Below are 14600 nucleotides of genomic sequence, written 5' to 3'. Positions count from 1 at the left end.
CGAAAGAAGCTGCGATTTCAATAAAGCCTCCGCTTTCTGAGCAGATATTCACTCTGCTGGCTGCCGTGTTCTGAGATGAGTTCTGGTGGAGGGAGGAGAATGTGGGGAATAAGAGGAGATGAGCTTTAAAAGTTTGAAATTTTATTGAAAAATCAGTCGTGCTGGGGGAATCTGAGAGGAGGAGTAAGAGGAGGAGCAGGTTTGTGAAGTAGCATAAGCATAGCTTTAGTACTTATTTAGTATTATTAATATTAGTAGCATCAGTATTTGTATTGTGTATCAATGTAATTATTAGTATTTGTGATGATTATGAGTTGGGGTGTGATGGCATTTAATCAAATCCACCATCAAATCTAATTATCTCTCTGATTTGTATTCACCCTGCAGAAAAACTGCAGTGTTCAGTGGTAACTGTGGTGTTTATAACCTGTTGCTACAACCTGAAAATGGGATTAACAGCACGAGATAAGAAATGTTAATTAATTGTGTATCTGATACATTAAAATAACAGGTGTTGTCTACTTACTTTTGACCCCCCCCAAGCTTCTTTCTCCTACTGGAGATCCTAGTCCAGAACCATTTAGTAGATAAGAAGTAATATTGTGATCTGCATGAAAGTGTAGCTGAGAGATTGTGGGAGGATGTTAAGTAGATTACTGCCAAAAGTTTAATTTCAGCCTCACAGAATTAACTTTAATTACTTCCAGATGATATCATCTGGTGCTGCTTCCCGACTGAATATAATATTCAAAGCTATGTTTTCATTAGTGTATAATCAGCTGAAAATAAGAATTGTTGTGTTTTTGTTACCTTTAGAATGAGCTGTTTTGGAGTCCGCCATGTTTCCACAGCAGCCCGAGGATTTGTATTCGGGGGCCATGCTGTCAATAGATGGGCTGATATGGAGGCCCATATGGGATCATCTTGGGCAACATGGGCTTTATGCAGGTTTACACTGGGTCCTCGTTGGGGTCCAACTGGGCATCCAGCAACCCAAATGGGCTTCATTTGCACTGCCCATTGCTCTCTTTCTCATTAGTGACCTAACAGGGTTGGGTGAACCGATGTACCCATGCAGCCCAGCATAACCCATGTTGGGGCCCACACATTCATGTTGGCTGGGTACTGTGCTATAGATTAAATTAACAGTATATAAAGCAGTTCAAATGTGCTCCATGTAACACTGAAATGAGTAATAATATTCCACTTGTATGATATAATGATATAACTCAATGAAAGGGACCATTCTGCCCAGACAGTGGTTTTACATTAGTACTTTAAGTTGTCCATATTTTGCTGTTCATACTGCTACTTTTTCTTAATGCCCTGACCAGGAACTTTAATTTTGTCTTGATTCTGGCGCCCCTTGTGGTCAAAAGCAGTTCTACCGCCTTGTTTCATTGATTTCAATTAAAAAATAAATATCTTCTCTCTAATGGTCTCGTTTGTTTATGTAGGTCATATAAAGGCATCAGTATTTAATTGAGACTGTTACAACCAGTTAAAATGCAAAGTTTCATAGCCATCCGTCCAGAAATTGTTGAGATATTTCAGTCTGGACCACAGTGGTGGACAGACCAACTGACATAACAGGGTTCCCATGTGTCCTGGAAAACCTGGAAATCAGAGGGTTTTCCAGTCATGGAAACACCTGGAAATTGATTAAAATGACCAAATATCCTGGAAATAATCTATGTTGTCCTGGCCGAGCAAGCTCCAATGACCACTGCTTGTGATGTCCTGTATTGTCAAGAAAAAAACTCCTGGAAAATGTCCTGGAAAAGTCCTGGAAAATGGAAATTCTGTATACCCAAGATCCAGAGTGATTAAAACGAGATATTTGTTCGTGTCTGAGCTAAATTAATCCTTGAAGTCGCCTGTAAAATTAGCTTTGAGTTCGGCTGGAAGGCAGCTTTAATTCTACACAACTGCTTGATTCTTTGTGTGTGTGTCAGTTTAACGGGAGCTTTTATATGACACAAGCACTGTGATACCACGTAGAACCTGATTTACAATGTTTATTCTGACTGTACAGAATCCAATATGTGTTTACAGCTGTGTGAAAGCAGATTTTATTAGAGTGGAAGTGAAACTGGGAGAGATAGCAGAGTGACATTACTGGGACAGCAGTGTTTACCTCTCTCTCTCTCTCTCTCTCTCTCTCTGTGTGTGTGTGTGTGTGACAGCAGTGATACAGCAGCATTACATCATGGCGGGTGTGTGTGTGTGTGTGTGTCCACCCGTTTCTGTCTTTATGTGAAAAATGATATGAGTTGTGTGTATTTTATCTTTGTGTACTGTGTGTGTGTGTGTTTGATAGCTGGTCTCTGTCGTCCTTCAGCTGACAGTGAGGTGGTTTCTCTCTCAGACAGTAAAACATCCACACACACACACACACACACACACACACACACACACACACACACACAGAGCTGTAGCTGTGTCCGGGCAGCCGATACATGCATATTGATCAGTGACATCACCAGCGGCCTGTCTGTCAGCTGACAGTGTTTGTGTGTATTTAGGGATCAGACTGATTAACTGCTGCGTCCATCACGCAAACACACAGAGGAGAGAGCAGCTTCGTGTCAGTTACTGCAAACAGTGGTGGAAAGTAATCAGCTATATTTTCTCAACCAGTCTAATTAAAGTCCAGGTGAAGTGAAAAATGTCATTTTAACCCTTTAAGATCACATCCTCAGTTATATTGTTCTTTATATCAATTTGTTTTTATTATTCTTTCTATTTTTATATAAAGATTTAGTCACTGTGTCTTCTTGTAAAACAAGAAGGTTACGTGTGCTTACGTCAGCATTAACTAACTGATTTCAACCAATAATATAATGACATTTACCCGTCAATCAATCTTCAACTTTTAGCGACACAGAGCGAAGGTTCATTAGTTAGCTGGCTGGCTGTGATTCGGGTGAAACTGGATCATATTTTATGGAGAGAATATTGTCTGGTTTTCTCTCTGACGTCCTCCGGCTGCTCTGCCTCGACTCCACTAACTGCTAATGTAGCTGCCGTTAGTGTTAGCAACCGAATCTACTCAGATATCACTCACAGGAGAAAGGTTTTCAATGGTTTCTTGTAATGAAGTGTCTTTATACTTGTACTCAGTAAAGGATCTGGGTTCCTCTTCCTGTCGGACTCGAGACAAACTCATGGCGTTATTGTTCGGCTGCGTTAGAGGATGACAATGTGTGTCCATTCAACTGTCCACCACTCACACAGTGGATGCGCAGTGTCCAGGTAACTCCTGCTTGGCCTTTTCTTGTTACTGAACAGGAGACCCCTGCTGTGCAATCTCACTGTTTTCTTCCTTTCATTTACTGTGGTACATTGCCGGGGGTTTGCAGTGGAGATGATTACTGGGTCTTTCCTCGGGGTTGCTTCTTATCATCTTCGCTCTCGAAAGAAACAGAACAGAAACTTATAAGAGGAAACACAAACAGCCAAAGCTTATAGTTTTTAGCTGGCTAGCTAACTAATGAATCTTCGCTCTGTGTCGCTGAAAGTTGAAGATTGATTGACGGGTAGATCTCATGATATTATTGGTTGAAAGTGGTGGGTTCACATTTTGCTAATCATTGTTAAATAGGTGCACAAATGTTTTAATACACATTAGATTTTCCTGGTGCCTCTTTCAGCTCCACAACTGGTACAAAACAGCTAAAATCATCCCAATCATCTCTCATATATTACAGAATAATGAAAAGATGCTAACAGATGCTAACAGGGTTTTTAGACTGGCCATATCTCTGTGTGCAGTCTGAAGATATGTTGTACAGTGAGATTAGCCAGCTGACCACAAACACTGGATATCTATTGGATCAGACCGCAGCAGCAGTAGCTCATTTTCTCTTGCAAAACTTGCCAAATTGCTTTTAGCTCAGGAACCGTTTTTTTTCCTCAGAAAATTGACTCAGATGGAGCAGATGTGTCCGTGTGTCTGTCAGCCCGAGAATCACTTCAGTTTAAAAAACCAGTTGGGAGTCACTGAAGTGAAACGTTTCTGACAGAGCTGCAGAATCGCAAGAGAGACGGGCAGATTGATACCGCAGTAACAAGTTGGCATCAAAGCCAGTTTAAAAAAAATATCGATTACAAAGTTCTTTTTTTTTGTTTTCAATGAGGTTGCAAAGGTTTCAAAGTCAGAGATGAAATGAAACGGTGAGTAATCCCACAGCTGCAGGTCTGCTGCTGCCGCCTGTTCTCCAGAAATATAATCTCAACTTAATCTCTAGAACCTTTTTCGTTAAGGGAACCTTTTTATATCATCCACTAAACTGACGACCCCAAAACTAAATTACATACAGTGGGTACGGAAAGTATTCAGATCCCCTTTAAAATTTTCACTCTTTGTTTCATTGCAGCCATTTGCTAAAATCAAAAAAGTTCATTTTATTTCTCATTAATGTACACTCAGCACCCCATCTTGACAGAAAAAAACAGAAATGTAGAAATTTTTGCAAATTTATTAAAAAAGAAAAACTGAAATATCACATGGTCATAAGTATTCACACCCTTTGCTGTGACACTCATATTTAACTCACATGCTGTCCATTTCTTCTGATCCTCCTTGAGATGGTCCTGCTCCTTCATTGGAGTCCAGCTGTGTTTAATTAAACTGATAGGACTTGATTACGAAAGGCACACACCTGTCTATATAAGACCTTACAGCTCACAGTGCATGTCAGAGCAAATGAGAATCATGAGGTCGAAGGAACTGCCCAAGGAGCTCAGAGACAGAATTGTGGCAAGGCACAGATCTGGCCAAGGTTACAAAAGAATTTCTGCAGCACTCAAGGTTCCTAAGAGCACAGTGGCCTCCATAATCCTTAAATGGAAGAAGTTTGGGACGACCAGAACTCTTCCTAGACCTGGCCGTCCAACCAAACTGAGCAATCGTGGGAGAAGAGCCTTGGTGAGAGAGGTAAAGAAGAACCCAAAGATCACTGTGGCTGAGCTCCAGAGATGCAGTAGGGAGATGGGAGAAAGTTCCACAAAGTCAACTATCACTGCAGCCCTCCACCAGTCGGGCAGAGTGGCCCGACGGAAGCCTCTCCTCAGTGCAAGACATACGAAAGCCTGCATAGAGTTTGCCAAAAAACACATGAAGGACTCCCAGACTATGAGAAATAAGATTCTCTGGTCTGATGAGACCAAGATTGAACTTTTTGGCGTTAATTCTAAGCGGTATGTGTGGGGAAACCCAGGCGCTGCTCATCACCTGCCCAATACAATCCCAACAGTGAAACATGGTGGTGGCAGCATCAGGCTATGGGGATGTTTTTCAGCTGCAGGGACAGGACGACTGGTTGCAACTGAAGGAAAGATGAATGCGGCCAAGTACAGAGATATCCTGGAAGAAAACCTCTTCCAGAGTGCTCAGGACCTCAGACTGGGCCGAAGGTTCACCTTCCAACAAGACAATAACCCTAAGCACACAGCTAAAATAACAATGGAGTGGCCTCGGAACAACTCTGACCATTCTTGACCGGCCCAGCCAGAGCCCTGACCTAAACCCAATTGAGCATCTCTGGAGAGATCTGAAAATGGCTGTCCACCAACATTCACCATCCAACCTGACAGAACTGGAGAGGATCTGCAAGGAAGAATGGCAGAGGATCCCCAAATCCAGGTGTGAAAAACTTGTTGCATCATTCCCAAGAAGACTCATGGCTGTAGTAGCTCAAAAGGGTGCTTCTACTCAATACTGAGCAAAGGGTCTGAATACTTATGACCATGTGATATTTCAGTTTTTCTTTTTTAATAAATTTGCAAAAATTTCTACATTTCTGTTTTTTTCTGTCAAGATGGGGTGCTGAGTGTACATTAATGAGAAATAAAATGAACTTTTTTGATTTTAGCAAATGGCTGCAATGAAACAGAGTGAAACATTTAAAGGGGTCTGAATACTTTCCGTACCCACTGTATATTAGGGATATTTCATATTATACTTAATGCAGTAAAAAAATAACTGTAAAAACATATTAACTGCAGGAAGTTTGTGTAAAAGTAGCGATTTGGATGAAATCTGAGTAGAGATGAAGTGTGAACCTATCGTGACGTCAGGATATAGTTAAAGTTTCAGAAAATATGACTTTTTTTTTTTTTTTTTTAAATAACCTACTGCAGCTTTAAATGAATGAAGCTGTAAAAATACACTCAGCATCAGTGTTGTGAATGGTTGACTTTGGCTGTGAGAAATATAGGAATCCACCCAAAGTCAAACTTTTATCTTCCTTTTATTCTTTCCCTGTGTGTTTCTGCTCGCAGCTATAATCCATTTTTCTTCCTGTAGATTTGAACCAAAACTCAACCTGACTCCATTTTTTTTTTTGTCTGGAGAACTGAACATGATCTCGGCCTGATTCACTTATTCTCTCTGAAGACTTGACCTGCCTAACACTGGCCTGATTCCATTTCTGTTCGCGTCTGTGTACATTTGGACACCCCCCCTCCCTCCCACTATCAAATGTAATTTCTGTCTCTCTGCAGATTTGAACCTAAACTCAACCTGATTGTATTATTTCCTCTAGTTTAATATACACTCTGTTCTGTTTGTGAAGATATGATTGTAAACTGCCAAATTTAATTTCCTCTGCATAAAAAAACCTTGGCTTAATTCCAGTTTGTCCTCCGTAGAGCTGAGCATACACTAATTCCATTTCCTCTCCCTCTATCTGTTTTTAGATTTATCGCAATTAAAATCGACCTGATTCAATTTCTCTGTTTCTGTGCCTTTTTGTTTTTTAGATCCGTCTGTATGCTCGACCGGATGCCATTTCTAGCGGAGAGGGCGACTACGCTCTCCACATCACCAAGAGACTTCTGGGATTTTACCAGGACTACTTTAAAGTCCAGTACTCACTGCCCAAGCTAGGTAAGGCTGCTGACGTCTCTCTCTTCCGTTGATGTTGTTTGCTCGGGTTGTTGTTGGAGGTTTTCCCTCCTCCCTGCTGCCAGGATCGCCTCTCAGATTCAGGTAAAGGCAGAAAAAGTCTGTTCCTCTGATGTTTGATTTCCTGTCAGCTCTCATTAAATAAAAACCACACTGTTAAATTTCGATCACCCCTGCTGATCCGAATTAGGAAAGAGAAAACAACTTCCTCTTCCTGGGCTGCCCGTTTTAGGGAAGTCAGCCAACTCTTTGTCCTTCGCACAATTGCTGTTGGGTTCATCAATTTGTACTCATATCAGGCAAAGACAACACTGTGTCCTCCTTTTCTTCCTGTGCGTCGGGGGGGATGTGCACTGTGATTAGGTCTGGGAATTGAACCTCAGTCACAGCCGTTTGTGTTCAGATGTTAAACACTGGTGCTTTTGAGAGTTTCAGCTTATTTAGTTCAATGAAAAAGAGATTCTGTAGAAAGATGTGTTAATACTGAGCAAAGTAAGGTGTCAAAATAAGAACTGCACCTTGCCAGCTCTGTCCCTTCATCCTGCATATTTTTAGACTTCTGAGGTAGCTTGTTATCTAATTAATTAAATGCAACTGAGGAACATTTTAAAACACATCTTTCATAGTATTTTGAAGCGTTTGAATGTCAGCTGATGTCGGTTCACTTGAGCTGAAGTTAAAAGCACTGAACGAGAAAGTGATGCTTGAAACAAAGGCTGTGAATTGACAGTTAATGTAAAATGGACGCAGTGAAAGTGGTTTGGACGTGATTAAAGGAGTGGAGGTGTCAGTGTGGAAGTGCTGAAAGGAGTCAGCAGAGGTGATAATAGTAGGTTTTCTGTTTTTTATTTTGCCTTTTCTCTTAAAATATGATCATATTTTGAGGTAGTGCTTAATTCATTAGAAGCACTTGATGAAATTGAGGTTGGAGTGCTGTAAAAAGAAGTTGAAGGGGCGGTTAAATTGAATGAAACACAGCTGTGTGAAGTGCTGCAAGAGGTGTCACATGACAAGCAAATACCGAGAGGATTTCTGTGTTTTTTATTTTAGATTAAAGTTTTAAATTCCTCACATTACCTGACTTAATAGTTTTTGAACTTAATGAACTCAGTGGAACAGAAGTTGGACCTGGCGCTTTAGTTGAATGGCAGCTGAAACAGAAGCATTAGAAGAAGTTGAAAAGCCAGTTAAAGTGTGAAAGGAGCTGACGTGTCACTTGATGATGAAAGTGTCACTTAAAATGATAACATTCCAGTTTTATTTCACTCTCTTTTAGGCTCTTTTATGCAACTTCATGTCTTTATTTACCTTATTTTCAGGGTATTGAGGTAGTCATTTACGTAAAGAAAAATTTATGTAAATCAGTCTGTTTTTTTCAGTCCAAAGAGCACAACTTTAGTCTTTGCACCTTCCGAAATGTGTGTGTATTGCTGTGATTGAAGATGTTGGAGCACTTCAGAGACATTTGTTTCGACCCTGAGTTTAAGCACTGAAATCAGTTGAAGAGGCAGTTGAAATACAAGCGATGTGCAGCTTTGCTTTAATGTGTAATCCTGATCTATTTTTCCATCAACACTGATGCATAAAGTAGCATGGCTCCTTTAAGTACTAGGGCTGTGTGTGTGTGTGTGTGTGTGTGTGTGTGTGTGTGTGTGTGTACGCGTATTGAGCAGAGAGAGAGAGAGAGACAGGTGTTGGCGATCGGAGCAGAGGGAAAGGTGAAGTTGTCCAGTGGCAGTTAATGTACAGTGAAGGTTACAGTTTGCCCGTGAATAAAAACTGCAGCTCCTCACTACCCTCTTGCTTCCCAGCTGGTGTGCACCTTTTTATTGTGCAACAACCTTACATTTACACTAGTATTGTCAAAAAAAGCGTCTTGAAGCGTAAAAAGATGCTTCAGGTCACAGTTTACGCCTGTGAGATGCTGCTCAAACGCGAGACTGCACGGAGCCGGCACAGATAGCTATATAGATTAAAGTGAGAGCATATTTATTGTGAGTTACATACGCACCTGATACGCTTGCAGTCGAGACACGGAGTATGGACTAAATGGTGTTAAAGTGAAAGTGTTACATAAAGAGTAACTAAATGTGAATTCTAAAAGGAGTTGAGGGGATTATCGAACCATTTCCGTTTCGAAAATAGCAGCTGTTGTTGTTCAATTAAAGGTCCAGTGTGTAACATTTAGGAGGATCTATTGATAGAAATGTGTTTTCATTAATGTATAATCACCCGAATATAGGAATCGTTGTGTTGTCCCTATCTAGAGCCAGTGTTTGGTTTGTCCTTCTGGGCCGCTGTAGAAACATGGCGGTTCAACATGGTGGACTTCTGCTCGCGGTTTCTGTAGATACATTTCTTATTTTCAGGTGATTTTATACTAATGAAAACTTTAATGGTGCACACTGCACCATTAAATGCAATAACCAGTGTTTGTTTGCAATGCAATATATAATATATAATATTGTACAGAGGCTTATGATGTTTGTGTTGGATCAGTTAATGAAGTTCAGCACTACACCCTCACGGTTCCTGACCCATCAGAAAGTCTTAGGATTTTGAGTCTTTTCGGGGCCCTGCATTGAAAACTTAAACCAAGTTCCTGCAATATTGAGGTCAAGCTCCTGAGCTCTTGAAAAGGGTTGTGAAAAAGTCCCTGCGGCCAAAAAAAAGCTATCTGTTGTTGCTTGGCAACTTTTTTAGGACAGCATCCTCACTTTGGGGGTGACTGGTAGATCCTTTTATCCTGGTTCCTATTAGACTTTATAGTATTAGTATATTATGCAACATTGGGACACATTTTTCTTTCAGGGCTGCAGGTTTTGCTTCATGCTGTTAAGCTTTCAGCCTCTCTGCAGCAGTTCTACCCCCTAAAAAATGAACGTACAGATCTGTGCGACCATATTTGCTGTTTACACTCCCTTCCTTCCTGTCCAAGTTAATGAATCGTATCAGAGCAGTCGAATTTCATCTCCCTGTCCTTCTTCTTCTTCCTCTTCTGTCTTCATAATTGTTTGTGTTTTACACTTCTGTCCTGCCACAATCAATTAGCCGTGTCACAGTGGTGCATTTCCTTTTTCCTCTCCACGCCTAAACAAGCTAATGTGATCACTGTGGCTCCATATTGTATATGTCAGACACTTCCCTCCTGTCCACATTCATCCATCACATTAGAAATTCACTTTCAGTCAAAGCTTCCTGTTTTTTTTACCCCCTCCGTTCAGATTAGGTTTGACATTTACTTCCCTCCCTGACCTTTACACCAACATTAGCTGCATTAACAAGCCGTTCCATGCTGAGTTAAAGGTGCTGTCACATGCTGTGGTCTAGGCCAGGTCGTGCAAGGATATCAGGTGAAAACCTCCAAGATGGCAACATGTCAAGAACTCTGGGCAACTGGATGACAGTCAAGTTTTGATATCTTCCAAAGGGCTTTTAAAGGGATTTAGGAGCCTCCTGGTGTCAGTAAATAGTCTAAAACCTTGTGTGCTTTCATATTTAACCCTATATTTAAAATTGCTCACCACTCGCTCCATAAGAAGAAAAAGGAGCTGTTATATTTTACTGATTAAGCTGTATGTATCACGCTGAAGAAGCGACCCCCTGCTTACCCATGAACACATAATTCAAAAGATTCCTATAAAGATCAGCTTTACATGTGATTAGGAAACAGCAGAGGAGCAGAATTGCTCATCCATGCAGATGAATGGGAAGCATTGAAATGATCCTGTGTGGATACAGGATACAGATACAGTACAGTGGTACCAGTGGCAGGCACATGCAACCCAATGCTCCGATCTTTCTTCACGCTCCTCGTTTGTTCAGCTCACTCTGATGTAGAAGTCTTTTACAGAACAAAATGTTATAAAACCTTAATTCAATTTCAAGCATATAACACACTAAATAAGACTCCAAGCAATGCTACTAGAGTAAAATAAAAGACTGCAGGTAGAAAAGGCACCAGGTATGAGCCAGTCAGAATAGAGCTCTACAGTCCAGATGCATAGCGGTTAAAATAAGTAGGCTGCAAGATACAAAGGAGGCCACAAATGCTCAGAGAATTGTATTTTTTCAGCTGTGCTAGCGGTATATCGTCCAGTTGGTCCACTACTTTAGTTCAGACTGAAATATCGCAACAACTATTCGATGGATTGCTGTTCATGTTGGACAGAAGCTCATGGCTCACAGAAGGTGAATCCTACTGACTGTAGTGGTCCTCTAGGGCCATCAGTAGGTCAACATTTTTACTTATTCTGTGAAAAACAACATTCAACATCATGTTTCCCAAATGATGGTCCATCCTGACGCCACCAGGAGGTTTGTGTTCTGCACAATGTCTTGACAATTATTGGCTGGATTGGCATGAAATTTGGTTCAGACATTCATGTTGCCCTCAAGATGAATTTTAATCACAGGTGAGCCCTTCATTTTTCATTTATCTCGATTGTCAGATCATTTTTTGGATTTCTCAGACTCTTTGTTTAGTGCTTATTAGCAAATATTAAACAATACAGCACCACATAGCTGCTAGCATGTCTGTAGACTTGTGAGAACAGAGATTATCTTATACACACAAGTCTTTATCTTGTGGGAGCAGCATTGATGTATTGTACAAGGTTCAGATGGCTCCCCCAAAAGACAACACCTTACAAATACGGGGTAATCAGATCAGGTTACAGAACCTGGTGTTACTGTTCAGGATGCCTCAGACCCAGTTAGCAAAAATATCTTTGCTCAACTGTGCCCTTCAGTAAACCTGGCACACCTGCCTGTTGGACTCACGCCAGACTCATGATCGATGACGCACCAGAATCATCCCAACGTTGGTCAGATTCCAGGTGTCAACATTTGCCCAAAGCTTGGCTGTGTGCTGCTAACTGGAGACGATTCTCCTTCCAAATCAACCCGTGCCCACAATGCTAAAAACGAGCCAAAAGTGGCAACAATATGTGGGCCAGAGCCAGCTCCCATTGGGTTGTCCAGTGAACCAACACAAAATGCATTTGTTGCAGATATCAGATATTTTCAAGTTGCTATAGTATTTCAGGTTAAAGCTTTGCACTTTAACCACATTGTGACAAAAATGGTTGGAAGAGAGTCTCTGTGGTGCTCCTGCAACATAATATGATAATAATGTTTCTTTAGTGAACTTTTCAAAACTCAGTGGGTTCACACAAAGCAGAAAAATAAACTGAATTATAAAATCATTAGATTTAACAACAAATTAGAACATAACAAATACAATTCAAGTAAATGCTGGATAAGATTTCTTAAAGATGTTCTGATTGAGGCGGCCTTTTCCACTCGGGCAGGTTGTTCCAGACACTCGGGATCCGGACTGTGAAGACTCTGTCCGTTCTGGTTTTAGGCCGTGACTCAGGAACAGACAAAAGTATCGTACTAATAGGTCATAAATATAGCAAGGTGCAAAGCCTTAAAGAGCCTTGAAAGTAATTAATAGGAGCTTAAAATCAATTCTGAAACTTCCCTGGAGCCAGTGTAATGAGGCCAAAACAGGTGTGACATGGTCATGCCTCATGGTTCTTTTCAGCCGAGTTTTGTCTGTAATCAATAGACTTTTGGTGCAGACAAGTGAAGACGGTGTGAAATGAACTGTTGCTTTAAAAGAAAATTGTATTTTTAAAATATTTCTAACATAATAAAAGGATTAATGAAGAAAAACCCATCATTTCTTGCTACATAAAGCGTGGTGAGCGCGGAGGGGTGAATAGTTTACTTGAGCTTTACTCGCTAAAGGGAGCCGAGACATACTGGTGCTTTCTTGGCCAGGGAGGTGGTGTTGAGAGTCTCAGGATTGCTCAGTGAGGATAGTGTCAGAGTTCAGGTATCTCATCATCTACCAAGTGATGGAAAAAATTGAGAATGTGAAGAGAGACCTTAAAGGAAAACTTTGGTATTTTCAAGGTTGAAACTCACACAGTAACACAAACTAATTGACAGAGGCAGCGGTGGACCAGCACCTCCTGTGTTCTTTGAGGTTTTTGTCAGTGGAGTCTGGTCAGGGCTCCACAGTAAGGATTGTCTTGGAATTGGCCACAACAACAACAACAACTCGCTCACTTGATCGGCCAAGTGGTACAGAAGAACTGATATGTTTTGTTCCAGAGCTGATGATGGAAGTAGCTAACAACTGATCCATCTCGGCTCCTTCTTACCTCTGTTGAGAGCTGCACATGCTCAGAACTGGCACTCATGAGACAGTGCCAGTGGGTAAAGACAAAGTTTATAATCTGAAGCGCAAGCATTGAAATTATTCTGGAAACGGGTTTAGTTGGATGGCGTTAGAGGATGTGGGCCAAACTATGTATTACACAGTTTGAAAGCAAGGCGGATAAAAAGGGGTCATTTGTTTGAAAAAAACATCTCCTCCTAAGAGGGTCTTGAAAACCATTAATAAATAAAACTATTTGTATAGGGGCAAGTAAAAATGGACCTTCTGACCACTGACCGATCGGGCAAGGTGAAAGCAAACATTTAACCTGCTAGTACTTTGAACTAAGTGATAACAGTGTTTGTGTTTAAGAAAAAGGATCTTGCTCTTTAACAAAAAGGCCTGTCTCTGTTGGGATCCTTTCCATGATGTTTTCAGACACTCAGAATAACAATCTGAATCGGTCATTGGCAAAAACAAGCACTTTAGTGGACGTACTTTGACAGCGCGAAATTGCCCTGGAGGATTACATTTCAGCATGTTTCACAGCTGCTGGCTCAAGCGCTCTCGCTCAATACTGGACCAATTAAAAAACTGATTGTCTCCATTAGTCACTTAGACACAAAAACACTGGAAAATATGGTTTGGTTGAAAATATTGTGAAAATACCAAAGTTTTCCTTTATGCTGGTGAGTCTCTGTGATTCCAGGCTTGACTTATGGTTAGAAGAAAGACAGAGGACTACATATCCCAGCATGCATAGGTGTGCTTGATGGCCCAGCAGGACCTGATGAAGCAACATGATGGGAAAACGATGTTTTGGTTGCTTAGCCCGCTGCCAACGTGACGCTAAACCGGATCCAGACTCTCAAATAGATGGATGGAGTCAACAGAGGAATACACTGATACTGTGCCAAACAGTAGTCCCAAAATCCCCAAATGCCCTCCCAGCTCAGTGTTTTGAAGTTTTGAAACTCAAATTAGCTCCAAATTCAAGTGTGAACTGTGGTAAATACATAAATGCAAAGAGAGCAAACAAATCTCTGCGTACATTCTTCCTCTTTGATTAGATTTTCTGTTTTAAATCTAGTCAGATATTTTCTGTTTCTGTGTGTGTATGTGTGTCTCAGTAGTGACTGAATGCATTCTTCCATTATAAATCTGCCTTTGTGTGTTTTCACCCTTTTCATCTACATATATCCACATAACCATGGATTCTCTCAGTGTGAGTGAGTGTGCACATTCATACTGATGTTGACATCAGTCTTTACCACAGCTTGCCTCTTACCCCACCCCACTGCTGCCAGCTCTCTCCCTCTGCGTGTGTGCGCGTGTGTGCGCGTGTGTGCGTGTGTGTGTGTGTGTGTGTGGTCCCAGAGCCTCAGGGCTCCATCTGTTGTCATGCAGGGCATCGAGCTCCCCTGAGAGAGCGGGAGAGAAATGATGAGCTGAGATACAAATTTAAAGGGACAGAGGGAAAACCGCGCTGTACAGATGGAAGCAGATACAGATCATAAC

General features: G+C 41.2%; 1 protein-coding gene across 1 annotated transcript in view; it reads left to right on the top strand.

Moving 5' to 3' along the window:
- The window catches only part of LOC127358574 (thyrotropin-releasing hormone-degrading ectoenzyme-like), a 178403-nt gene that overhangs the window by 41220 nt on the left and 122583 nt on the right, over positions 1-14600 (top strand). Inside the window, exon 4 of the mRNA XM_051391733.1 lies at positions 6766-6892. Within this exon, the coding sequence (XP_051247693.1) occupies positions 6766-6892 (127 nt within the window). The remainder of the gene's footprint in view (positions 1-6765; positions 6893-14600) is intronic.

Source organism: Dicentrarchus labrax, unplaced genomic scaffold, assembly GCF_905237075.1.
Source record: "Dicentrarchus labrax unplaced genomic scaffold, dlabrax2021, whole genome shotgun sequence".
In the NCBI taxonomy this organism is placed as follows: domain Eukaryota; kingdom Metazoa; phylum Chordata; class Actinopteri; family Moronidae; genus Dicentrarchus; species Dicentrarchus labrax.
This window is presented reverse-complemented; position numbering and strand designations above follow the sequence as displayed.